At 57.2% G+C, this 26,178-nt stretch overlaps 1 protein-coding gene across 2 annotated transcripts; it reads right to left on the bottom strand.

The window, feature by feature from the left end:
* Nucleotides 1–263: 263 nt before the first annotated feature.
* Nucleotides 264–25,894, bottom strand: srcap (Snf2-related CREBBP activator protein). 2 transcript variants are annotated; one of them, XM_066723255.1, is made up of 32 exons: nucleotides 22,772–25,894; nucleotides 21,451–21,723; nucleotides 21,107–21,292; nucleotides 19,558–19,698; nucleotides 18,848–19,043; nucleotides 18,522–18,700; nucleotides 18,144–18,234; nucleotides 17,949–18,038; nucleotides 17,622–17,831; nucleotides 17,163–17,374; nucleotides 16,900–17,077; nucleotides 16,657–16,793; nucleotides 16,187–16,356; nucleotides 15,867–16,059; nucleotides 15,624–15,760; nucleotides 15,316–15,502; nucleotides 15,023–15,192; nucleotides 14,781–14,932; nucleotides 14,378–14,623; nucleotides 12,939–13,103; nucleotides 12,667–12,831; nucleotides 12,151–12,468; nucleotides 11,887–12,041; nucleotides 10,687–10,982; nucleotides 10,388–10,590; nucleotides 9,993–10,162; nucleotides 9,476–9,672; nucleotides 9,271–9,385; nucleotides 8,099–8,242; nucleotides 6,934–7,122; nucleotides 6,681–6,764; nucleotides 264–6,559 (listed from the first exon to the last, which is right to left on the bottom strand). In XM_066723255.1, exons 1-32 carry the CDS (start codon nucleotides 25,796–25,798, stop codon nucleotides 2,060–2,062), a joined length of 12,876 nt encoding a protein of 4,291 aa, XP_066579352.1. In that variant the 5' UTR covers nucleotides 25,799–25,894; the 3' UTR covers nucleotides 264–2,059. The 2 variants fall into 2 exon arrangements, with proteins under 2 accessions (XP_066579352.1, XP_066579351.1); XM_066723254.1 differs by having other exon boundaries at nucleotides 14,378–14,626.
* Between the last annotated feature and the right edge of the window lie 284 nt (nucleotides 25,895–26,178).

Raw genomic sequence — 26,178 nt, forward strand, 5'->3', positions numbered from 1 at the left:
CAGGGAAAACTCATCTCTGTCTGTATCAGCAGCCACCAGCGAAAGGCAACCCGAGACTGGGGAATCGAAACAGCAGCCACAAACACTCCCGTACACCACAGGAATGAGAGGGGCTGAAGAATGTAGAATATATAATCTTGGGCTTAAAAAACAGACCATGTAATAACCATTAGTGATGATTAGTAATTAAAATGAAGTGTAAAAAGTTAAAATGTAATTCATTATAAACACCTCTCATGAAAACACCCAGCACTGCAACAGTCTCTGTTTGGAGTTTTTTGGTCTTTTTATTTAATTGTCTTTCTTTCAAGTAAAATAATCTGGAATTACACTGGAGAACACAGGAATGTAGAAACTGAACAAAAATAAAAACCTCCACCTTCTGCACACAACTCCCCCTGCCACCCCAACTCTGTCCTTTCCAAAACACCTCCCTCCCCATCCCACCCCTCAGTCCATCCAGTGGAAGAAGAAAGCTCTAGACTAGTCCTTCCGCTCCCCTCCCTGTACCCCCCAGGTTTCCATTTACCGCCCGACCGGCAGTCTGCAGCCTCATACACCATCAGAAATAATACAAAAAAAAAAATGATACGACAAAAACAAAAAAAAAGTCTGGGAATTAAAGTGTTCCAAGCTCATCTTCCTAACAGAGTTCAGAGAGACTGGGGAGTGCGCGTGTGTGTGTGTTTGAATGCGTCTCTATTCAGAGTCAGGCTATACAGTTCGCACAGCCCTTGTCGTAGTCGTGTGTCGGAGAGCAGCTGGGGATGGCCATGTGGCACAGACGTGACTGACTGGCACACGGGGAGCGAGCACACGCGTGTGAGAGGTGGTCAGACCCTGCTGTACACACTCCCCGGCCCGACCGAACATCTCCCCAACCCCCGGTTTGGGTGACCCTCTCTGTGGGCGAGAATCGAGTGATTTACACGGCCCTGCTAGCCCAGGTTGCTCCACAAACCCTGGTTTACCAAGCCACAGTGAAGTGGGGACGGACGAAAACAGAAAAATACAGGCTGCAACAAGGAGGGCACATAGGCCAGGCGCTTGGGAATGGAGGGGAGACGCAAGGATGCAAACATTTTGCCTATGCAGCTCCTGAGTCATTATAACCCCATTTTATATATTTTTAAATTCTGTGAAGAAAACAAAAACAAAAGTAACGCCTGCTTCAGGTCTTGGGGAGGCGGCCTAAACTGAACTCCCACACCTCACTCTCGGAACTCGATCGCAGCATATTCATATACATCTGCCAACAGCAAAGGGCAGGGCTGTGCAGTTTCACCAAACCCCCTCTTTGTCTCTCTCACGCTCTACTTGCTAGTAATAAAGCAGGCCAATACCACCCCCCCGCCCATCCCTGATAAAACACAGGAGTGAGATTGTGTGTGTGTGTGTGTGTGTGTGTGTGTGTGTGTGTGTGTGTGTGTGTGTGCCCCAGTCTCTCTATCCACAGTGCACATGGGTCTGTACGAGTCCACGCGCATCTCTCTGCTATGAGCAAATACAGTACATTGCCGGGGTCAACTCCAGTCTCATTGAGTGTAGGATTACAGTACGTCATCTGAAATAACCCGCAGTCTCTCTCTCTCTCTGCAAGGACAGCACAGTCCCACATTGTCTTTCCCCACAGAGAGGAATGTCTCCGTCAGCAGCACAGAGTTTCAGTTTAGTCCTTCTCTCTCCCACTCGCTGTCCATCCGTGCAGTGCCGCACACTGCAGGCCTCCCTCCCTCTCGCACTCCCCCTCTCCGTTGCAGCTCACTTCTTTCACTGACCAAAAAGCCAGAGGCGGTACCCAGAGAGAGAGAGGGAGAGGTAGAAGGGGGTGGTGGCTGAGGGGAGAGAGGAGAGGGGTGTGGGGGTGGGTCCGGAGAGGCAAAACAAAAGTTCCTGTAGATTCATCTTTTCGTCTCCAACCCCCAACCCACAATCCTCTGCGAGAGGACCGTGAAGTCTCTGAAATGGGCAGACATTGTCCAGCCGGTACCACATCCACCTCTCTCCGTCCCCCTCTGGGTCTGTCTCGGTCTCTCTCTCTCTCTGTGCGGGGGCCTGGTCAGGTCTTGCCCCGGCGGCTGGGCGGGGGATGTCTGTGGGCGGAGGACGAGGAGGAGGAGCGTGTGTTGCTGGCGGGCGTGCGGGCCTGAGCGGCGGCGGCGGCGGCCACACTGCGCAGCACCCGGTCGGGGGTTCCCTCAGAGGGAGGACCCCGCTGCCGGGAGTGGCCCCCGCCCCGGGATGCCCTCCGTCCGCCACGCTCCTTCTCCCGCCCGCCTCTCTCATGCTCCGAAGAGGAGTCCCGACGGCGTCGCGGTCGGCCACCCTTGCGGGAGTGCCGCCACTGCCGCCGCTGCTCTCGGTCCCCCCCCAGCCCTTCGCTGCAGGAGGAGGCCCCCTGGGAGCCCTTGCCCTCCCGGCGCGTGCTGTCCGCCCCTGTGCTGCTGCTGGCCCTGCTGTCTGCCCGGCTGCAGCCCGTGCTCTGGGAGCTCAGGCTGCGGCTCCCCCGGCTGCCGCTGCTCCGGCTGCTGCTGCTACTCCGGCTGCTCCTGCCGCTCTCGCTCTCGCTGGGGCTCCGGCTCTGGGCGCTGCGTTTGGCTCCAGCTCTTGACTTTTTCCCCTCTTTTTTTTTCTTCTTCTTCTCCTTGGCGTCATCAGCAGCTGCCTTTTTGCTCTCGCTCTCCAGTGGGGGCACCAGCGGCCCAGGGCGTTGTCTTGTGGACCGAGGCCCGGGGTCCTCCCCTTCCGACTCGTGCCTGCCCTGCCTCTGCTCCTCTTCCGCACTGCCACCTCCCCCACCAGGGTCCGAGTGGCTGCCCCGGTCGGCCGACGAGGAAGAGGAGGTGGAAGTGTTGCCACCCTCCTGGCCCCGAGCCCCTGGTCTCCCGGGTCCGCCACCGCTGCTGCCCCCTACGCTGGCCGGTCGCACAGAGCCCCTGCCCCTCATGGCCAGCAGCTTGGCAGCAGCATTAAGGGCTGAGCAGCGTTTGCCCAACACCTCTGTGGCTGGGGATGGCCGCTGCTGCTGCTGCTGCTTGCGTCGCCGTTGCTGCTGTTTCGGAGAGGCCAGGCTGGTTTTCTTCTTCTTGGGCTCGCTGTCGGAGGTGGGCTGGGCGGCTGTGCGGCCAGGGGTCCGGTCTTTGTGGGCCGACGTCCTGCGGGTCACCCTGACTGACACCTCGCTGCCCGACTCGCCGCCCGTGGTGGTGGTGACTGTGTTGGGCGTAAGTCTGCCGGAGCTGGCCCTGCCCCTCCCTCTCCGCTTCAGACCTCTCCTCTTCTCCTCTCCCGGCTCTCCCTCTCTCCCCACCTCCAGCTTCCGGTGCGCCGCACGGGTGAGGCGCTGCCCGCCCTCCCCAGGAGACTCCTCCGAATCAGAAGACGAGCCAGAGGAGGACTGCGAGGAGGGATGGGCGACTCTTCTCCGGGAGGTAGTCTCCCCTTCCTCTTCACTCTCCCCCTCTTCTTCCTCTCGCTTCCTCTTCCCCCCTGGCGACCCAACACTCCTCTTCTTCTGCTGTTGCTTTTTCTTTTTCTTCTTCTTCTTGCCTGAGCGGGAGGACGAGCGAGAAGAGGAAGATGAAGAGGAGGGGGAGAAAGAGGAGGATGGCGAGGAGGAACGAACAGACTCCTGGCTCTGGCTGCTGTGTTTGTGCTTCTGCCTCTTCCCCCTCCTCTCCTCCCCTGTCTGACTCCTCCTCCGTCGCTCCTTGGTGTGGGGCAGCGGGGTGCCGCCCCGGATGGTGGCCCTGGTCACCCTGCGGAGGGAGGGGGAGGCAGAGCGGGAGGGAGAGGGGGAACGCTGCTCCCCAGACGAACGGGTCACTCTCCTCCTCTTCCGGTGAGAGGGCGGCGGCTCCTCCTCCTCCTCTTCCTCCTCTCCATCACTCCTCTTTCCTGCCCTCCTCTCCTCAGTCTCTTTCTCTACGGAGTGTCCAGACTTGCCAATCTCTCCGCACTCCTCCTTCTCTCCCCTCTCTCCAGCTAACCTTCCCTTCTCCGCTTCCATTTCTGCTCCCGCTATCGTTTGGCCTTCCTCCGCCCCTATCATTTCCCCTGCTGCCTTCTCACCTCCTCCCTCTGCCCACTCTCTTGCGCTATCCGTGGGCAACATGTGGGCACCAGCAGGGAGTGGTGGTGGGAGGGGTGGACAGGTCTGGGGGCCGTCTGAGGTCACCGCGAGGCTGGGGGGGTTCGGGGGAGAGCTGCTGGAGGGGGTCGAGGTTAGGACAGCGTTGGCTGCTGACGAGGACTGGGGTGTGCTGGCGGGGGAGACCATGTCCGAATCTGGCCGCCGCTGCTGGTCCTTGCGAGGGCGGCCCCGCTTTCGTTTGGGGGAAGGCGAGGGGCTTCTCTCCCCTGCTGCGCCCCCCACCACTACCTGGGTCTTGGGAGGGGAGTTGACGGACTTGGACTCCTCCATCACCCGGGGTGGGGTCTTGGGGGGCCTGCCACGCTTCCGCTTGCCTGGGGGAGTGGTGTTGGTGTTCGAGGTGCCGGTGCCATCTGGAGACAGGCTGTCCGGGTCTGGGGGAGTGTCCTGCTTAGAGGGCGATCGCTCCCCTGCGTTGGGTCTGCGCTCCCCCCCGCCCCCTCCTCGGCCCCTGCCCCGGCCCTGCTCCCCAAGCTGGGCGGCCATGCGTGACTCTGTCTCCAGGCGGCGGCGCACGGGCAGGTTCCGCAGCACCGGCATGTCCAAAGGGTGGGGGGGAATCCTGCCGGGGCTGGGCAGGGGGTCTTGGGGGTTTCTGGTAGCCACACCAGGGGGTGTTTGGTTGGGTTGCTCCTGCTGGGCGGGCTGGCCAGTGGGGGAGGAGGATTCACGCATTCTGGCTTCTGCTCCTTCCTCGGTCCCGGCAGCTCCTCCTCCTCCGGCTGGCTGCCCTTCCTCCTTCTTCCCACCGCTCAACCCTCGCCTCCTCCTCTTCAGCTCTTTCTCCTCCACCACCGTCACCAGCCGGCCCGGGAGCTTGCGCAGCACCTTGGCCGAGGGAGAGTCCTCAGGCAGGCGGCTCAGGATCTCCCCGTCCGCGGAGACGCGCTTCCTGGGGGAGCGGGCCGGTGCCAGCGGGGGCGGGGAGCTCGGGGAGGAGGAGGCGGGGGACAGGGATTCAGAGACAGGCGAGGGCAGGGCAGGGGAGGACAAAGGGGGCACAGTCGGGCTGGTGGGCGGGGGCAGCAATGGCTGTGGCGACGGCCCGGGGGCGGGGGGCTCTAGGTCCGGCCTCCTCAGGGGCTCCCCTCGGCCCGCAGTGACGTCGCCCTCAGGCGGCTGGGGTTTGGGATCCACAAGGGCTTTGGGGGGGGCGGTATCGGGGCTGATAGCAGAGGGCGGCCCGCCGTCGTGCACCTCCTGCGTTGGGGGTGTGCTTGGGGGTGTGCTTGGGGGAACGCGATTGGTCTCTGCATGCGTCTCTAGGGCGATGGCCAGCTGCCCCTCGCCCACTTCCACCACAGGCTCCCCAGGCGAGGTGTGGGTCTCCGGGGTGCACTGTGCCCCCAGTGCATCAGAGGGGCCTCCTGGCGCGGCTCTGTCTGGGATGGGCAGAGCCACCGGGGAGAAAGGCTTCACTGGTGGGACAGGTGACAGGGGCAGGGAGTTGGGCGGGGCGGGAGCTGTAGAAGGCACTGAGCTGAGAATTGCGGCAGCGGGAGGGTTGGTTTGCGGGGGGGCCTCGCTGGTGATAGGCTGGAGTGCAGGAGGAGGGGAGGGCGGGTGGGCCAAGGAGGGGAGCTGGTCTCTCTCGGGGGGTCCGGCTGTCCCTGTGCCCGGTGACACGTCTCTCCTGGGGGAGGGCAGCACAGACTGGGCGGGCGGAGGCGGCGGGGTGGCTTTGGTGGGGCTGGCAGAGTCCAAGAGGCACCAGGGCGGCCTGGTGGCTGCTGGGGGTGGTGGCGGCTCTTCTTTGGTGTCTTGCTGTGGAGCCGGGGCAGCAGTCTCAGGCACTTCTCTGTGAGGCAGGGGAGAGAGTGGCGGGGTGGTGGGGGGTGGCGGCGGGTGGCCTGCACAGGGGTCCTCTGTAGGGGGAGCATTTGGAATCGAGGCTGGAGTCAACACCAGAGGAGGGGGAGGAGGATGAGGAGGAGGTGGGGGGGAGGTGGAAACTGAAGATGACACGCTTTTTTCTCCATTTCCCTCTGCTGCTTCCAGCCTCTTCCCCACTAACTCTTCCTTGACGTCGATATCAGCTGCCTCCTGGACCCCGTCGTCCAAGGGCCGAGACAGGGGCAGGGGCAACGCAGGCGTCTCCGTGCCTATCTGCCCCAGTCCAAGGGCCTCTGCTCCGGGCTGGGCAGGAGGGGAGTCCTCTGGGAGTTGCTCGGGGGCGGGGTTAGCTTCTCCTCCCTCTGGCGCTGGGGTGCGTGGTCCCCTCAGCCTCCCGCTGGTCCGAACGCTGGGGGCTCCGCGCTCCTTGGTCTTCCGGGACCGGCGGTTGGGGGGATCCTCGGGGGAGGCCCTGGTTGAAGGCAGCGAGGGATTGGCCTCGTCGTCCGAGGGCAGCTTGAACACCTCCTCCTTCGCCTGGTCCAGCCCCTTCCGCGCCGCCTCCACCTGCTCCTGGAAAGGGAGAGAGAGAGAGAGAGAGAGAGAGAGAGAGAGAGAGGGAGGGAGAGTCAGACGCTTGTGTTTCGCTGCGTCAGGGCTGCGCAGTGTAGGGGGTGTAAAAGGCAGGTCTTACCTCTGCCTGTTTCAGCTCCTCCTTGCACACTTCCTCCAGCGAGGCCTCCAGGAAATTCATGGCATACCGCTCTATTGGAGTCAACTGTCACAGAGAGAGGGACGGGGGGGAGAGAGGAAATGTAAGCCACCTTAGTGCTTACAGCAGCAACCACAAAACTCTGAGGAATGTATAAGAACAAGTTGATGTCTTATAAACTGTACTGTATGAATATATAACCTCAATGTGCGCATGTCTATCCACAGCCACGTACCTGTTCCACAAGAGCAGCTATTTCCTGCTCAGCCTTGGAGAGCTCCTCCTCTTCCTGCTCTCGCCCCGCCCCCTCGCTGCCCTCCTCCAACGGGATGTTCTCGTTGAACTCTGCCAGCTCCGCCACCTGCTCCGCCTTCGCCTGGGAAGCCGCGGCGATGTCCTCCTCGTCCTCTGCCCGGCACAGGGCCTGAGAGACCGAGGAAGGGGGGGAGAGAGAGAGAAAGGTAAGGAGAAGGAAAAATAAAATGCTAAAGTTCCTGGAGAAACACTCTGCATGTGAAAGTATGTTTCTGTGTACATGTAGTAGTGAGGTAAGTAGAAGATACTACAGTATACAACAGTTTACTATACCATATCACAAGTTACTACAGTATAGTATAAGAGTGTAATATGGTATAAAACGGTGCATTATAGTAGTATAATACTGTACTACAGTATTTGTTGTAGTACTGTAGTAAATACTGTATACATCACAAGGTAATGAAGTATACTATAGAAACTTATAGGGAATTAAGGCATGTAGCAGTAAATATGGAATAATATAAATTGGTACTAAAGCTCTATATACAAATGTAATGTAGTATAATTATTATTATTAGTAGTAGTAGTAGAAGTGCAATATGTATTCATATATAATACAGTATTTGAAGGGGAAACCATATGGTTAAATACTTAAAAGCATGATACAATCATAGAAAATATGCTATATTATAGGGAGGTAGAGGGGATTTTTCTGACCAAGTTTCATACCGCAAAGTTGTGACAAGACTGAATAATATGGAATAAGAGTATAAATCCATATTAAAGCCCTGTATACAAATCGTATGTAGTATTATTATTAGTAGTGGTATAATACAGAATTTTATGCAGAAATGAAATACAGGATATTCAGAGGTCAATGGGAAATCCAAGTACAACACGCAATGTGGACAGAAGAGCAGAGACAGGGAGGCGGATTCAAACTCTGGGAATCGTGCCTGCTGATTGGGCCGTAATTTCCATAACCAACGCTGACTGACTACTGACCTACAGCTTGGAAGGTCCGTGTGCAAGAAATGTGTCCCGCCACTGAAGTCAATACCAGTGTGTGTGTGAGTGACACTGAGTGAGTGAGCGTGCGTTTGCCAGGGATGTACGCCAGCATGTGTGTGTGCTATCAGTACCTGCTCCAGGATCGAGGTGTGCTTATGGTTCATTGGCTCTTCCTCCTCGGGCCGGGGGGGCGGTGGCGGTGGCGGCGGCTGGCTCAACAGCTCAGCCTCCTTCCTCTCCCCCTCGGACAGGTCGAACAGCTCCCTGATCGTTTGCTGTTGGGGGAGAGAGAGGTAGTGCTCAATATAGAAGCCACAGTGAAAGGGTTAAGCGTACTATCACACAGCTGGGATCTCGCACTTCAAATATGAAGCTTAACGAGGCCGATTCAATTACACATTTTACGAAGCGGTAGAATTAGGCCCATGGAGTCGAGTTTTTCACACTGCGTATGGCTGGAGCAGAAAACCTGCCAGACTCCAAGCATCCGGGGCTCCGTCACATATTTAGACTACAGCTGGTCATCTTGAACACCAACGATACAATTTTACAATAACAAGGTTACCTATAGTCACAATATTATGTTGTGTAGCTGACCACCACAAAAACAAACCTCCATCAATTCCACCGACTCCTTTAGTGCTTTCACCTTTTCAAGCTCAAACTCTATAAATGTAAGGTTTTCCTGCATTTGCTTGGCAGTTCTCAAACTGTTTGACCTGGCAATGAGACTGGACTGCATGTTTAGGGGTGGATTTTAAGAGGACTTGGACATCTTCCACGGCAGCCACGCTGGAAGGAGCAGCTCTTTCGGGTGAATGATAGGCTGTGTTCGGGTTCTAAACCCACCTAACGTTTAAATCAAGGGGTGCCAGTCACAGAAATGCTACTCAACTACAGTGCGCTCCCGTTTACCACCTTCCTAATATCGGAAAAGAGGAAAAACAGCCACACTATACTGTTCAACCTAAAGTAAGATCCAAACAACCCAGACTGGTACCTCAAACATACACTACACAACTGTGTTACAATTTTTTTTACAGCATCTCAGACTTCACAGACAGAGGAAGGTAGGAAAGAGGAAGAGAAGGGAGGAAGACATACAGGATGTGGGTTGTCTCTTCCCCGTCTGTGGCACAGCTGGCACGGTAGGGAGCCGGCAATGAGTTGCAGGGGGAGAATTTCATGTCAGCACCAGCTACCAAATCCTGGCCTACTGCCCTGAGGCCAAGACCTGTTAAGATGCTGTAAGAGGAGGAGGAGGACAAATGGAAGCCGAAAGAGATGAAGAGGGAGGTGGTACCTGTTTGAAGAAGGCCGTGGTGAAGTTGCCCCCCTCGATCGCCATGTCTCCCAGCATCCTCTTCTGGTTGGCTTTCTTCAGGATGTTCTCCTCCACCGTGCGCTCGCTGATCAGCCTGCAGGGACGAGAGAGTGTCAGACATCTCGCGGCACCAGGGTCCTTCCGTCACGGTGTCAGTGTGCGTCTGTGCATGGCTGCGCCGTACCTGTAGATGTGCACGTCTCGGGTCTGGCCGATGCGGTGGCAGCGGTCCTGGGCCTGCGCGTCCATGGTGGGGTTCCAGTCGCTGTCGTAGAACACCACGGTGTCAGCCCCCGTCAGGTTCACACCCACCCCCCCGCTGCGCGTCGACAGGATGAAGCAGAATATCCGCCGGTCTGCGTTGAACCTCTCCATCAGAGACTGAGAGAACGACAGAGTTAATAAAAACACACTGACAGGAAACTACAATACAGCAGTGTGTGAAAAGAGAGAGAGGGCGATGAAGGACAGACAGGGCTGTGGGTGTCTCTCCCCCGTCTGAGGCACAGCTGGCACAGTGGGGAGTCGGCAGTGAGTTGCAGGGGGAGAATTTCATGTCAGCACCAGCTACCAAATCCTGGCCTACTGCCCTGAGGCCAAGACCTGTTACGATGCTGAATGAGGAGGAGGAGGAGGAGGAGGAGGAAGAGGGCCCAAACATTGGGCTGCAGGAGAAAGAGGATCCAGAGACACTGTCCCACCTGTCTCTGCTCCACGCGTGTGCTGCCGTCCAGCCGCAGGTAGATGTGGCCGTGGTAGTTGAGGAACTGCTCCAGCACGTCCAGCATGCGGGTCATCTGGGTGAAGATCAGCACGCGGTGCCCCCCCACCTTCAGCCGGCGCAGGAGCCGATGCAGCGTCTGCAGCTTGCCTGAACACGGGGGCACACAGAGCCAAGGTCAGGGCCTGGATTCACCTCCCCCTCACCACCCCAACACAGAACCAACGCACTGCAGTGTTCAATCAGCTGATCTGCCTCCTCAGTGCTGCCTGATCTAACTATGTGTGGAGAACACACTGCATCCGTGCAGAGAGGGGTTGAGCATAGGTGTAGGAGTGTGAGAGTGTGTGTGTAAGAGCGAGCCCCAACACTCACCACAGTCGTACTGGATGAGCCGCAGGTCGGGGAACTGCGTGCGCATGTTGCAGTGGATGCGATGCAGGCAGACGGTGCGGGGGGACAGCTCGGCACGCAGCCGCTCCCGGAACACCGCCTGGTCGTGTGCCAGCCAGGGGGGGGGGTGCGAGGTGTGCATCGTGATGGCAGGGGCCTCCACAGGGGGGATGACGAAAATGAACCTGCCAGAGAGAGAAGGAATGGTAATAAAGAAATAAACCGGTGCTGAAGTGTGGCGTCAGTCGGGGCGGGGGGAGAGCACCGCACAGCCGCAGTACCTGTCGATGATGGTGTTCAGCTGCTGGATGCGCTGCTCTGGCGTGTGGATGGCGCGCCGCAGGGCCTCGCTGCGCTCCCAGTACCGGTCGGGCGCATCCGACTGGGCCGCCAGGCAGTGGGCGTAGCCGGAGCTCTGCCACTGGCCGCAGGGGGCGGCGGGGCGGGGCGTGATGGTCAGGAACTGCAGGACCTCCTGGCCGTAGATGGGCCGGGCCGAGCAGTGCTGCTCGTTCACACGCAGGATGCGCGAGAGCCGGGCCTCGCGCTGGGCCTTCCTCCGGTCTGCCAGCCAGGACTGAGAGAGAGAGCAACCACTATAAATATAAATTCCCACATAACACAAGATCCACTGACATTAACCTGATAAATGTACACTACACAACTGTGTCATGGATTCGGTCATTTTAGTTTTTTTTATCTAAACCAAATGCTTTTTGCCAACATGTCACCTCAGCAACCAGTGACTGCATCTACCAAATCCTGGCCTACTGCCCTGAGGCCAAGACCTGTTAAGATGCTGTAAGAGGAGGAGGATGAATATAAATTCCCAGTCCACATATAGGTAGTAATAAATATTTATATAGCACTTAAAGAACAAAGTGCTGCACAGTTAAAACAAGGATATTCAAGGAAATAAAAAGGTAAAGAGGACAAAATACAGTATCAAAGTGGCTGAAAATAGTTAAGGAGAACAAATACATTAAATAAAAGAATCTTATTTTTTTAATAACCGTTACATTCGGAAATGCAAGTGAATAAAATGGAGTTTTGAGATTTAAAAAGGACCGAAGATCTAGCGTTAAAAGGCTGGCTGATCCAAAGTCTAGGGGCCTTTAAGGCAAAAGCACAATCTACCTTAGACTTCAACCTAGAGTTTAGAATGGCTAAAAATCCCTGACCTGAGGATCCGAGTGGACTCATAGCATCTCAGCAATGTAGGAAGGCACCAGGCCATGCAATGCTTTGTGTGCGATTAATACAATTTTAGAATCAATTCAAAAATATACCGGCAACCAGTGCAGAGGGGCTAGTACTGGGGTAACATGCACGGACGTTTTCATCCTGGTCAGTAATCTAGCAGCAGAAGTTTGACCTAGCTGGAGTGTATAAGAATTTAGGCCTGATCAGAGGGCGTTACAGACTAAATAAAAGCATGAATAATTTTCTCTGAGCGAGAGTGTGTGAATGCAATGTCTCACCATGTAGAAGGGGGAGCGCGGTGGTGGGGGGGGCTGGGTGCGCACTCGGGGGAGGCTCAGCCCGCTGCCCAGGTGGGGGCCGGCCGGAGTGGGGGCCGCCATGCGCAGGGTGATGACGTCGCTGTCCTCGCGGCCGGACGACGTGCTTAGACGAGCTGGTGGCCAGCGAGGAGAGGAGAGGGGACAGGTCAGATCGGAGGGGACCCGCGCGCACACACACACACACACACACACACACACACGAGGACAGTCCACAACACCCACCTTGTTCGGTGCCCGCCGCTGGGCCCTGCAGCACCCTCAGCACCGGCCGCGGGGGGGGCGCAGGGGCGGAGGGCGGGGGGGACGGGGATCGCAGCGGGGGCCGTGGGGGGTGTGCCGGGCCGGGGAAGGGCACAGGGGAACGCAGGGTGAGCTGCGCAGGGGGGGGCAGGCGCAGGGAGGGGCTGTTGTTGGTCTGGGGAGAGGGCAACGGAGTGCGGGGCGAGGGCGGCACTGCCAGAGTGGGCACCCCCTCCTTGCCCGCCGCCTGACGCACCACGATCTTCACGATGCCGGAGCCCGACACCATGGAGGAGGGGACTGTGGGAGAGAGGAGAGGGAGCGGAGGGAGAGAGAGAGGGAAGAGAGGACGGGGAGAGACGGAGGTTAATAACGACAATGCACACTGACGGTCATCATAGCAGCTCCCTAGCGACTGCACAACACACGGTACAGCACGCTAACAGTGCCGCACACACGCCCGACACACACAGATGGAGACACACAGGCATACCATACCTTGTGTGGTGTTGAGAGGCAGTGCCAGGGTGGGGGTGCTGGCTGCGGAGTGCGTGGTGACCACACCGGCGCTGCTCTGGCTCACAGTCTGAATCACAGCCACCTGCGCCGGCTGGCTGATAAGGTGGTGTTGCCCCCCGCTGGACACCAGGTGCACTACATTCCCTGCAGCGTACGAGAGAGGGGAGTGTGAGAAAGAGCGAGACTGTGCAAGTGAGAGTGCTAGAGCTTGCATAGTGTACACACACACACACACACACAGACTGACTGACCCTGCACTGGGCGTGGCTGCCCCATGTTGACCTGGTGCACCTGCGCTCCGGACAGGGTCAGCTTGTTGCCCTGCAGCTGGAAGGTGACGGGTTTGCTGCCCTGAGATGTCTGGACTGGGCGGCCGGCCAGGGAGGCCAGCTGGGCAATACTGACCACCTCGCCCGCTGCAGAGAGACGGAGAGAGAGAGGGGGTTAATGTGGACAAGACCATTGCCAGTACATTGACACTGAGACAGGCAGACTGATCTGGACCGAGACCAAGACAGACAGGATGTGGGTGTCTCTCCCCCGTCTGTGGCACAGCTGGCACGGTGGGGAGCCGGCAGTGAGTTGCAGGGGGAGAATTTCATGTCAGCACCAGCTACCAAATCCTGGCCTACTGCCCTGAGGCCAAGACCTGTTAAGATGCTGTAAGAGGAGGAAAAAGGACCCAAACACTGGGCTCCAGGTGAGACTATACAGGCTTTTCTGGTGAACATTTCCCATAATGCCTCGCTGCTCGCAGAGACAGACGAGAACCGAGAGCTGCCGAAGGTGACGTCACAACAAGAAGCGATTCATAGGTATAGGCATCAGTTCATGTTACGATAGCTGTATCCGCTTTATTAAATCATTCCTAAATATAAGTGCAGCAACGTACATTTGGAGAATAATATTAGCATCATGGGCGGAGTTTGCAGGAGGGGCAACTGGATATGTCGATTAATTTAGTTCCAGTATTTTACAATTAAGATTAAACAAATATTAACAGTCGCTGCACAAAATGTAATGTGAGGGGTAAAGCAAACCAGAGCCCCACTGTGCTTCTGCCCCTCAGTCCCAGAGTAAAGCAACACTATGCGACATTCCTGTATTGGATGCAATATTTTTCAAGTTCGGTCGTAACCCATGAGAGTGAATGCTAATATAAAAGTGAACAATTACTCTTTAAAGTTTTCATTTGCTGGACACATGTAAATACTCCTCACACACGCTTACACCAGTGACTTGAACTGGGGTCACAGGTGCGAATGACACACTCAAGCATGGCACTGTGCAAGGCTTTGTATAGGCAACTAAGTTATTGTAGAAAATCACCAAGCACCCCGCAATCTTTCTATCAGTCAACCCGCAAAAGTTGGCTTCGCTACGAATCTTATGACGTCACCTGCAGTGGCTCTCACCCGTCTCCGCGAGCAGGACTCCCAGGTGTCTCCGTGAGCAGCGAGGCATTATGGGACACGTTCACCAGAAAAGTCTCACCCACTGGGCTCCAGGAGGAGGAGGATCCAGAGACAGATGTAGTGACTAGATGCTACAAAGCACCGACACTGTTGGCATTTTGTGATACTCGGCCATTCAGAGAGAGAGAGAGAGAGAGAGAGAGAGAGAGAGAGAGAGAGGGGAGACGTTTTGACACAAAGACAGACGCACAGGGGCGGACAGAGCGCTCACTCACAGGGCAGCCTGGCTTGCATGTCGGGGGTGAGGAGGACCCTCTGGGTGATGGTTCCGGTGGGGGAGGCGGTGTAACTGGTCAGAGGGGCCGCAGAGGAGGGGGTGGCAGTGGGGGGCCGCAGGAGGGTGCCGGGGGAACGCACGGCCAGGACGGGGAGGGGGGGCGCCGGCCTCACGGCCCCTGTGGCCACACACAGAGCGCTGGGGCCCGCCGTGGCCATGGGGGAGCGAGGGAGCACCGGGGCAGCTACTGGGCACAGAGAGAGAGAAGGACGTTGGTTAAGAACATATACAAAATACACAGAACACCAGGCAGGAAACTGACTGGTTCCCATCAGCAATGGCGCAGTCTTCAGATGGAAAACGCTGCCGTCGTTCACTTTCCGCGTCCGTCTGTTACTCACCTTGTGGGGCGGAGAGGGGCTGCGGGGGCACGGGCACAGGCTCCATGGCGACAGGGGGCCGCGGGACTGGGCAGGAGGGTGAGGGGGGCGGGCGGGGGCTGTTCACCAGCAGCACGGTGCGCCCGTCCGCCTTGGGCAACGGCTGGAACATCCTGACACACAGAGAGAGGGGTTAAAATACTGCGCCTGTGCCGTACTGTACTGTACTGCAGTGTAGCAGTGCGCCGTGCCGAGCTCAGTACCTGTTGACCTTCATGCGGACGGGTTTGGGGCGCGGTGGTGGGTCCGGCGAGTCCATGACCTCCTGGATGAGGCGGCGGGTGACCTTCCGGCGTGGCAGGAATACATCTGCCTGGTAACGGGACACGTGGCCCTCCAGCCCCACCAGGTCGAACATGGACAGGTCACAGCGCTGGGACACGGGGGGGAGAGAGTGTTAATATCTGTGAAGACCCCCAATCCTCTCGCGCTCTCTCTGATCAGATCTCTTCCACATCCTCTCCTCACGCCAGTGAAGCCCCCCCACCACGCTCACCTTGAAGGGGTTCGTGTCCAGGGCACGCAGGGTCAGCGAGGCGGTGCTGTAGACCACCCGGGACGTGATGAAGGGCGAGTGGATGGGCCGCGGGTCGAACAGGTTGGGGTGGTTGCACACCTTGCGCAGCTGCATCAGGATGTTGATGACGCTCATGAAGTGACCGCTGGCCAGTGTCTCCCGAGTGCTGGACAGAGAGAGGGACGCGAGAGGTCAGCGGCCGTTCCACGCTCACTCTGTCTGTCCTCCTTCAACACACCTACAGCAGGCAGAGCATCCTTCCGCCCCCGCCCCCTCCCCACACTCACGATGCTTGGGCCATGAAGTCGTCATACAGGAAGCGCTGTCTCTTGGAGAGCCGGCAGCGCACCACGTGCTCGTACTTCTTGGGCATCTGCTTCTCCACGTCCGCCTTGATCCTGCGCAGGAGGAACGGCCGCAGCACCTGTGCGTGTAACGGGAGGGACGCAGTGTTAGTGCATCGGTGGGGAACCGCAGGTGTAAACAGTGCGTCACTGTGCGTGTTTACAGCAGGCGCAGGCAGCGGGCACCTTGTGCAGCCTCTTGACCAGGCCCTCGTTGTACTCCTGGCTGCCCTCGATCATGCCGGTCAGGGGGTTGGAGAACCACTCCCGAAACTCCCGGTGCGACTGGAACACATGGGGCATCAGGAAGTGCATGAGCGACCACAACTCCATCAGGCTGTTCTGCAGGGGCGTGCCGGTCAGCAGCAGCCGCCTCTGACTGCGGGGACCGGGGAGGGGGGGGCAAGATGGACAGACATTGTTATACAAGAGTGAGATCCCCACGCGGCTCAGCTCACAGGGCTGTGGCCAGAGAGATGCGCAAAGCCGGGACGGGTGGGCTGTACCTGTTGAAGTTGAGCAGGCTCTGCCAGCGCTGTGATTTGAAGTTCTTGATGTTCTGCGCCTCGTCCAGAATCAGGTACCTCCAGCTCTTCCTCCTGAAGGCCTGGTGGTCCTGCAGCACCAGCTTGTAGGAGGTGATGCACACGTGGAACGCATTGGGCTTTGTCCAGCCCTGAGAGAGACAGAAAGAGAGAGACCAAGAGAAAGAGGAGATGAGGGGAGAGAATTACGTGATGCTTCAAAACCCAACCAGAAACGCATCTGTATTTAACGCAAGATTTTCCTCCCACATGAATCTCAGATCAGTGGAAGTATCAGATGCCCGGAAACGTGGCCAGACTAACTGGGGTGCTGGTGTCTGGCCCGGACTCTCAGTCACACAAACCGGACCAGATTAAAAGGATAGATCAATTCAAAACTAAGTAAACTAGATTTAAACTACATTTAAACTAGATTCAACGGTGCCCCCTACCTGTCTCTTCAGCTTGCGCTCCTTCTGGCTGCCATAGTAGGTGAGGATCTTGAACCCGGGGCACCAGCGCTTCAGCTCCATCTCCCAGTTCAGCATCACACTGGTGGGCACGATGATCAGGTGAGGGCCCCAGTTGCCTGCGGGACAGAGGACAAGGGTTACGGCAGGGCCCAACGTCTCTCGACTGGCTACTCCCACTCTGTCCCTCTCCCCTCTCTCCGTGTCGACGCTCCCTCTCCGTACCCTTCTCGCACGCCAGGTGTGCCAGCAGGGAGATGGTCTGGATGGTCTTGCCCAGGCCCATCTCGTCGGCCAGGATGCCGTTCAGCTTCTTCTCATACATGGTGACCAGCCAGTCCAGGCCGATGTGCTGGTATTCCCGCAGCGTCCCATACAGCAGGAAGGGGATTGGGGTCTTTACCTGGGGACAGGGAGCAGAGACAGGGTATGAGACGCAGTCCAGTAGTGACCAGTGTGGTGGCCATTGTGTCCAGAAGAACAGTCACCTGTGTGGTGGCCAGCGTGTAGCCCTTGGGCTGCAGGCTCTCTGCGGTGGCGGCGATGTCGCTGATCTCCTTCTTGGGCCGTGGGCCGGGGGGACCCTTCTCTCTGGGGGCCGGAGGGCTGCGGTCGCCCTTGAGCAGGAACTCCATCCCCACGTCACCCCCGGCACCCGAGCCCCCATCCTCATCCTCGCTCTCCACGACTGTGGAGGAGTCTGAGGAAGAGAGTGAATTTCACTTGCAGCCTCATTTTAATGTCAGTTTACGGTCTGCAGCCATTTGTCTGGTGTAACTCCTGCCCTGCATTGTTGACCTTTGTTTTGCACTTATGTAGTAAGTTGCCCTGGATAAGGGCATCTGCCAAGAAATACAAATAATAATAATAATAATAATAATATCGGACAAAACCGGTGGAACACGCAGAAACACACCCCACCTCCGATTGGTGGACTGACGCCTCACCTGATGAGCTGCTGCCCTCGTCGCTCTGCTCGCCCTCGCTCTCCTCCTCCTCCTCCTCCTCCTCATCGTCTCGCTCTCTGGAGCTCACAGATGCCGCTTCCTCCCCCTCCTCCTCGGAACTGGGGGGGGAAGCCGGGCTGGAGGGGACCTCGAAATCGTCCGCGTAGGCCCCTCTGTACCTATCCAGCAGTTCCTCCATACTCATCTCACCTGAGAGGAAGAGATATTAAGGTTAAAAGTGAACTAAGCCTGAGAGAGAAGGTATAAAACAGCAGACTGATAGAACACCAGCCAGAGAGAGGGACAGAGAGAGAGACTGATCCCTACCTTCCTTGGCCAGGTCGTTGAGCTCCTGCGAATGATCCGCCCCCCCCTCCACAACTTCCTGGGCAGCAATAGTGTCTTCCTCATCCTCCCCTAGAGAGAGCGAGGAAGAGATACGTTAACACAGTCCTACAGCGTGAGAGAGAGACTGAGGCAGGGAAGAGAGGGGTGGACAAAGAGGAGGAGGGCAGCGGTCACCTTCATCCTCATCGGCGGTGAACTCTTCGTCCTCGTCTTCCTCCAGGGCTGGACTGGAGGCGCGGGAGGCCTCGTCCACCGAGGAAGAGTCCTGAGAAGGAGGGGGGGACAGAGAGGTTAACACCATACGTGTGTGCAGTATCCTCGTCTCACATCTCTGTTTACATGCAGAGAATTCCGTCAAACAGAATAGATGCTTTCCGATGGAAGAACACTGTATATGAACACTAACACAAGGCAATCCGTTGGAGATATTAGTTTATATGTACAAGAGATGTAATCAGAACACATTTTAAGCACACAGAGGGTATTGTATTCCAATTTAGCTATTAGTCGGTTTTAGGCTTCATGTAAACACAGCCTGTGTGTGTCTCTCACCTCTTTGTGCATCTGTGCGCGCAGGGTCTGCAGCAGCTCGTCCAGGGGCAGCTCACCCTCCTGTCTCAGCAGCTCGATCTCCCTGCGCTGCGTCTCCGCGTCGTTGCCCTCCTGCTGCTCCTCCACCTCGATCGTCTCCTCGTCATCCTCTTCCTCACACTGCGGCTCGAAGTCCCCGTCTGGGAGGAAGGCAGGAGCACAGGGCACTGAGCACAGGCAGACGCACACCGAGCCCATTCACAACCAGAGAACCACACAAACACAAAGAAGAAAAAGCACTCACGCACACGTTCTGAAAAAGTCAAGACACAAACACAGTACCGCACCTTCCTCCTCCTGGGTGGGCCGGGTGGCGGGGGTGGGCCGGGCTGGGGGCAGTGGGCCGGGAGGGGGCGCCTCGCTCAGAGACTGGCTCAGCAAGTCGGAGTACTTCTCCGTCTGGCCCACGATGAAGTCCAGCTGGAGGTCCAGGGCCTTCTTCCTCTTCTCCTCCAGACGGGACTGCTGCTTGAACTGCACCACCTGGGACAGAGGGAGGAACAGAGGCGGAGAGACGGAGAGACGGAGAGAAAGGGGGAGGGAGAGGTGGTCAATACAAACACACTATGCAGAGAGATACGGACACAGACACAGGAGAATGTTACACACACTCTACAGGACTAACATTTTAACATTACTTTTTTTTACTTCACAGATCGAGGAAGGTAGGAAAGAGGAAGAGGAGGGAGACAGACAGACAGAATGTGGGTGTCTCTCCCCCGTCTGTGGCACAGCTGGCACGGTGGGGAGCCGGCAGTGAGTTGCAGGGGGAGAATTTCATGTCAGCACCAGCTACCAAATCCTGGCCTACTGCCCTGAGGCCAAGACCTGTTAAGATGCTGAAAGAGGAGGAGGAAGAGGCAGAGGAAGAGGAGTAGTGTGTCCACTCAAGAGTGCGCATCAGCCTGTGTCAGTGCGTCAATTAAGTACCTCCGCCATGCTGGTGGAAGCAGTGTGTAAGTGTGCGAATGCATTGGCTGCAGTCTCAGTGCCGTACCTTCTCCACACTGGTCCAGAAGCAGCGCACCTCCTTGGCGATGGAGGAGGCGATGCGGCGCAGCTTGGCCTGCTCCTCCCGCCGCGCGCGCTCCTCCTTCTGGCGCAGCTCCTCATGGTGCCGCATCACCATGCGCACCACCTGCACAACAACCACAAAAAACATCACCATGCGTACGACACAAAAACCACCTCAACATTTTTATTTAACAAATATAAATAACCAAACTAAATTGCTTTTGTTTTTACATAAAATACATCAAAATAAAAAGTACCTAATTTATAAACTACCATGAAACAATGGCAAATTAACCAAGGCTCTGAATTCAAAATAGTGCAAGTCGTTCAAAAAAAGTACACTTTAATAATACAAAAAACCCACCACATGCATTAACTACACACACACAGGGCTGTCCCGCAGGGTACATTTTTACCTTTGAAGATTCGGAACCTTACTGAATAAGGTCAAAGCCTCCTTGGTGCTAATTTGCATAATTTATAGATGACCTCATTAGCTACTAGTGCATAGTTTTGAATGAAATTCCTTTGTTTTATTTTTTTACAGGTCCATTTAAGAAATGCATTTCACAAAATAAAACATGTTCCTTCAGTAATTTTTGAAATACGCTAACCTTCATGAAATACATTAACCTTCCTGTAAAAGCACTACTCATAATAAACTATGCGTGGTGAGGTATGTTAACTTTAATTTGTAATCAACACAGAAAGTGTCGGAAATAGCGAATCGGTGCAAAACACTTGATGACTAAACCCCAGTGTTCAGTATATTTTAACTACTGAAAGTTAATACTAAAGACACCGCAACACAATAACCTTAACATTTGTGTTAACTGTAATAAAAAGACTCCCTTCCACAGTTCAGAGTTTGTGTCTACATTATATATTATACTGAAAAATAATAATAATGGGTCAATTGTAACTAACTTGGAGTTGGTATGGAGCTGCATACTAAAGGGATCATCTCCAGTGGGCTGCTTTCAGTTCAATGCATTGGACCTATTAAGCCTAATAAAATAACGCATAATAAATTTAAACTCACGAACCCAGAAAATGCTTGTCCCCGTGATACCAAATTTTCTCTTTCAAATTTACATTAAGCTTTTTGGAGGTCTTCTGTGCATTTAGCAAAAAATTTAAAAAACAGCAAATCTGTCGAAACAAATGATGGTGTATTGAAGAGCTGGGGGGGGATCTCGTATTGTCGGGGGTGCTTGCGGATCAGCTTTAGCCCTGGCGCAGGAGAGCGGGGGGCGGAGCATGTGCACTTGTGCTTTAAAGTTTTTTTTCATTCAAGCATATGCACCGTTTTCTCATTGTTTTAAAAGATCGATCTTGGGATTTTGCAAATCTATATCAGATCGTCCAAACCAGATCGTCGCAATTAATCGGAAAATCTAACTTTTTACCCAGGCCTAACAACCACTTTCAACATCCACACCACCTACGACACTTCAACATCAGCACCATCTGCAAATAATAATCACCACCAGCACCACAATAATCACCGCGTCGTTGCCACCACTACGCACCTTGCGGGCCACGCCCCTCTTCCAGCGGCGCTCCTGGGCAAAGTCGGCGGACAGCCACTGCATCTCCTCGCACAGGTAGTCCCAGTGCACCTTGGGCCGGGCCGGCTCCGACACGCGGGACAGCCGCTTCAGCGACCAGAAGCCCTCGCGCTTCAGAGCAGCCGTGCGGTGCTCGATCTCGGCCTCCTGCACAGAGCGGGAGGAAAGAGAGACGGAGACATGAATTTATGGCACACATCCAGACAAAACTGACAAAAAGAGCACAGAAATTGTAATAAAAATCTGAGAAACGCACACAAAGGTGAATGGACACACAAGCAGAGAGGGGCGGGGGTCAGACTCACGTGCTTGGCCAGCTCCGCGATGTCCGTGTGGCTGCGCTCCCCCTTGGTGTGGCGCTGGGCGGGGTCGGCGGGCGAGCCGGGCGAGGCGGAGCTAGGAGCCCTCTGCGGGGGGGAGATGAACTTGCCGTGGGGGCCCCGCAGCGGGGTGAAGTGGCGGTCGGAGGGGGGTGTCCAGCCGCTGATGGAGGGGCCGGGGAAGACGGGGGCGGGGGCGGGGGCGGGAGTCGGGAGGCCGGGGCTGGAAGAGATCCTATCCGCAAGCCACTGACAGACCTGGAGGAGGGACGGGCGGGGGTGAGCAAGAGAGTTCACAACTTTTTAACACAAGCACAAACTCCAAATGACCGATCTGAAGCAGTGTCACAATGTATTCCACTGTTCCAGGAGGGGAACACAAGAACGACAGTCCCTTAGTCACGCTAATAAAGCTCCTCTGAAGTGAAGCGAGATGAGAGGAAGTCATCTGCGAGGATTCTCTCTCAGATCAATCTATATTGCAGTAGTGGGGGAGGGGTGGTGGGACAGTAGGATAACCATCTGACCTATGATTATAGTGGGTATAGTTATTAATAGTTAAAAATAGCGATAAAATAAAAACACCCCGTTAAGTCTGTCTCCTGCGGTCCTCCCTACAGTGCTCGCCTTAGCTGTGCCAGCCTTACCTTCAGAAACATGCCCTGCCTGCCTGTCCTGCCCTGACCCTGCAGAGACAGCCAATCACACGTTAAACCTGCAGCTCGGGACGGGGGCTGGAGTCATTCAAAGCAGCTTCTGCGATTGGCTGTGGGACTTACTCTACAGGAAGCAGTGCTCAACTCTAGCTCCGCCCAGCTCACAATTAGGCCAGGGCCCAGCGCAGTTCAGAAACCTGTATTTCTTCCCATTAATGATTACACAGTGACCGGTTGAATTGAGGAGTTTTCTAGAAGACCTGCATATCTGACTAAACACCTTCCTCTTCAGTTTATAGTCATAATACAAATGATGAGCTGGACTAAAATTCCCACCACCATCACAGAAGTCTTTTCCCCCAGTACATGCATATTGCTTTATTACAGAAACTATGGAATGGCCAACTCTCCAGAATTCACTGAATTTTTTGACAATTTTAAGTTACGGGAGTAAGTAACTCTTACATAAACGGTCGAACGCAGCACCCAAGAACACATACAGCTCAGGAAAAAATTAAGAGACCACTCCAAGTTCAGAAATCAATGTTAAGTGGTCTCAATTTTTTCCAGAGCTGTAGAGCAGACAAAAACAAAAACAGTCCCAATCGGGCTCACAGACAAAACATCAAACCGGGAAAAACATCGCCTACCTTGGACTGTGCGGGACTGAGGAGAGGACCTGTGGTCTGGGCCTTCCCTGCAGGTGTGCCCAGGTCCTCCCTGACTTTCCCCAGGACACCCCCTCTTGCTCCTGGGATGTCAGAAAGCGGGGAGAGGGGCACGGGGCTGTTGTGCTGCTGTGAGGCGGCGGACAGGGCAATGTTGTTGTGGGGACCCACGCTGGGCTGTGGGGGGGCTGCGTTTGAGACGGGAGAGAAGGCGAGGGGCAGGGGCAGGGTGGGGGTGTCGGTCAGCCTGGCCGGGGTCTGCACTGCTGGGAAGGAAGGGGGGAGAGCAGAGACCACCAAGGGCAGCCTGGGTGCCCCGGGGGAGAGGGCAGGGCGGGTCACCACTAGGAGCTGGGGGATGGGGCGGTCAGTCTTGGGCTTGGCACAGGCTTCGCCGAGGGGGGTGTTGTCTCTGGGCAGTTCAATCAGGGCGGCTCTGGGCACCACGGGGGTGTGGGGAACCCCCGCGTTGAAAGCACCACTATCGGTGAAAAGCAGGGGCTCAGGCAACACGCAAGGGGGCAGCGCGGCCGGGAAACTGCCACTATGGGGCTCAGGGTCGGCCGCTGGAGCCTCTGTCTCATAGAGGGGTTCCGGATCTGTGTCCGACTCAGGATCGGCTTCCAGGATCTGGTCGGGGAGAGTGTCCTGGGCGAGGTGGGACAGCGACAGGTCCGGGACCGAGGTGCGCACACTGCGGACAGCAACGGAGAGGGAGGAGGAAGAAGGGAGCGACAGCAGCTGGAGAGGGGGCTGGGCACAGACTGTGTGGTTGGGAAAGGGGCTCTGGGACAGACTGGATGCGATGGTGGGCATCAACTCCCTGTCGGGGACGTGGTCTAGTGCGTCGGTGGTGGCAAGAGGGGCAGAGCAATCCACAAGCCCGGCCTTCAGGAGGGGCTGTCCCTGCCCCCACTGGGCCTGGCAGTCCGAGGAAGGGAGAGCAGTGCTGGGAGCCCCTGACACATGTTTCTCCTCCTGGAGTGGGGCAGCCAGGGAGGCAGTGCTGTCTGTCAGGGGAGAGGGGGAAAACTCAGTGGAAATGTTGTTCTTGGGAGGTGGGGGGGGCTCCAAGGGGGCCACAGACACTTCCGACTCACACTGGGGGGCGTCCACCTCCACCTCCATCCCTATCTCGGTCTCGGCCTGGGAGAGGAGAGGCTGCTGGGACTCCTCCAAACCGGGTCCCTCATGAAATGCAGGGAGGGCGAGTTGACTGCTTTCTCCAGCCTCCAGGGTGTCACCCTCGTTGGCCTGGGAGAGCGTCATTCCTGGGGGGGCGGCGGCGTTGATGGGAACCAGGCTGACATGGGCCAGAGTGCTGGTCTCTTCCTCGGGACCCTCCGCCTGCTGGGTCACCGATGCTCCGTCGGTCTCGCTGGGGTCTGGCCCGTCCTGGGCAGCTGAGGGGCTCAACTGGTTCTGGAGGGCGGGTTCAGTTATCTGGCTCTCCTCAGCCTGGCAGTCTTCCATGGCCGGGAGGGGGGCGGCCACCGCGGTGTCCTCAGGCTCAGGAGTTTCCTCCTCCATCTCCATGGTGAGCAGGTCAGGCACATCAGATGGCTGCTCGGCAACCCCGGTGTCAGTGAATTGTGGCGCGGGCTGACAATTCTCTTGGCAAGTCTCATCTGCTCGGCTGTTCCCCTCTTCCGAACACTCTTCTGCTTCCCCCTGCTGCTGCTGCTCTGTCACAGGGGTCTCCCAGGGAGAGTCACCCAGGTCGTTCAGTGCCGGCTCAGAGGCGGGGGCATCTCTGGAGTCATCGTCTTGTTCTATCGACACCGGAAGGTCTCCGGGGTCGCTGTCAAGGTGCAGGTTACCAGAGTCGCTCTTCACAACAGGGTCACTGTCCACCAGCATGCCTGAGTCCCTGTCCTCATACGGTGTGAGAGGAAGGGACTGCAGTGTCCTCTGCGCCGTACAGTCATTGGTTTCAGGGGGGCTGGCCACCTGGCTGCCCTGAGGCGGCATGGGTTCTGAGGCCAGCTTGCCACCGTGGCTACCCGGGAGCTGGCTGACCATGGGGCTCTCAGTCAGAGGAGGAGTAGGAGCCACCTCCGCGTCACCTCCCACCGGCAGGGCGTGTACCGGCTCCGGGTTAGACAGGCTGGGGGTCGTGCAGTGACTGCTGCCCGGCCTGGACTCTAGCGGGAGGATGGCACAGCGGGCGCTCGGCGCGTTGAGCGCATCCGGGAGCGCCTCCTCCGCGCAAGCTTGAGCAGAGTCCTGGTGAAGTCCCGGAGCAGGCGGACCTGCGCCTCGGCCAAGCGCAGGATCGCCAGCATCTTCAGCAGGGAGGCAGTGCTGGGCCCCGGCGTCCGCTGTGCAAGCGGAGCTGTGGGCGGCGTCCCCAGGAGGCTCTGTGTGAAGTCCCTCGCCTGCGTCGCCAGGGCTACCAGGCGCTTGGCCTGCCGGCTCTGGCTCCCCCCTGAGATCGGGAAGTTCGCTGACCGGGCACCTAGATGACCCCGCAGAACCGAGGCCCGGGGATGCAGTCTCGCCGCTCTCGGGGGCGCCGCACGGAGGCGGCGGGTCACTCTGCGTGGCCGGATCAACAGTCTTTCCCCCGGGTCGGCCCGGGGACGCAGCAACCTCTGCATTCGTCTCGAGCCAGTCTGGCTGGCCGGCAGGGTGGGGACTGTGTGGGGGGCCGGCCTCCTGCTCGTCAAATGTGTTCTCTGGGGGGGAGTCTCCAATATTGGCCTGCGGGGCGGGGGCAGGGGCAGGGGCAGGGTGAGGCTCGTTATCCTGCAGGGCAAGGGGCAGTGGGGGCTGGGTGGGCTCTGGGACACTGGCTGGGTGGGCAGCGGGAAGGTGGTCTGTGGGGCTGGTGGCACTAACATCTGTGGTGTCGCTCTCTGCCCGGCTGCAGTGCTGCTGCAGCTGTTGTTGTTGTGTGTCCTGGTTGCTTGCGATGTCACAGATCTCCCGGGGGGGGGTGTCAGGCCGGTCTGGGGGAGGTGCGGCCCCATCGTCTCCATTGGGCCCAGGAGGGTCTGCGGTCTCCATGGGTCCTGGAGCAGCCTGCGTGGCGGCACCGGCCTGAGATCGGGGGGAGTTGTGGGGCTGCTCGGTCTCCTCGGCCGCCTGGTCGGGAGGGTGGCTGTCCTGCTGTGTGCCCTCCAGTACGGGCGTCTCGGTCTTGGCCGTATGGGGTAAGGGCTGGTGGGCGAGGTGCGGTTCCGGGGAGCCTGTTCGGTCTGTGTGCTGCTCCTGCTGAGGGCAGGGGGGCTCCAGGGCGAAACGGAGCGCTCGGCTGTCGGGCTCGATGGCGTCCGCAGTCTCCCAGGGGGGGCTGCTGCGCTGCTCTCTCTCCTGCAAGGGGGGCGGCTGTGTGGCGGCAGCGGCGGCCTGCTGCGGGGCATGCTGGGATAGCCCGGCCTCATTCT

This window comes from Amia ocellicauda, chromosome 14, assembly GCF_036373705.1.
Source record: "Amia ocellicauda isolate fAmiCal2 chromosome 14, fAmiCal2.hap1, whole genome shotgun sequence".
Lineage (NCBI taxonomy): Eukaryota > Metazoa > Chordata > Actinopteri > Amiiformes > Amiidae > Amia > Amia ocellicauda.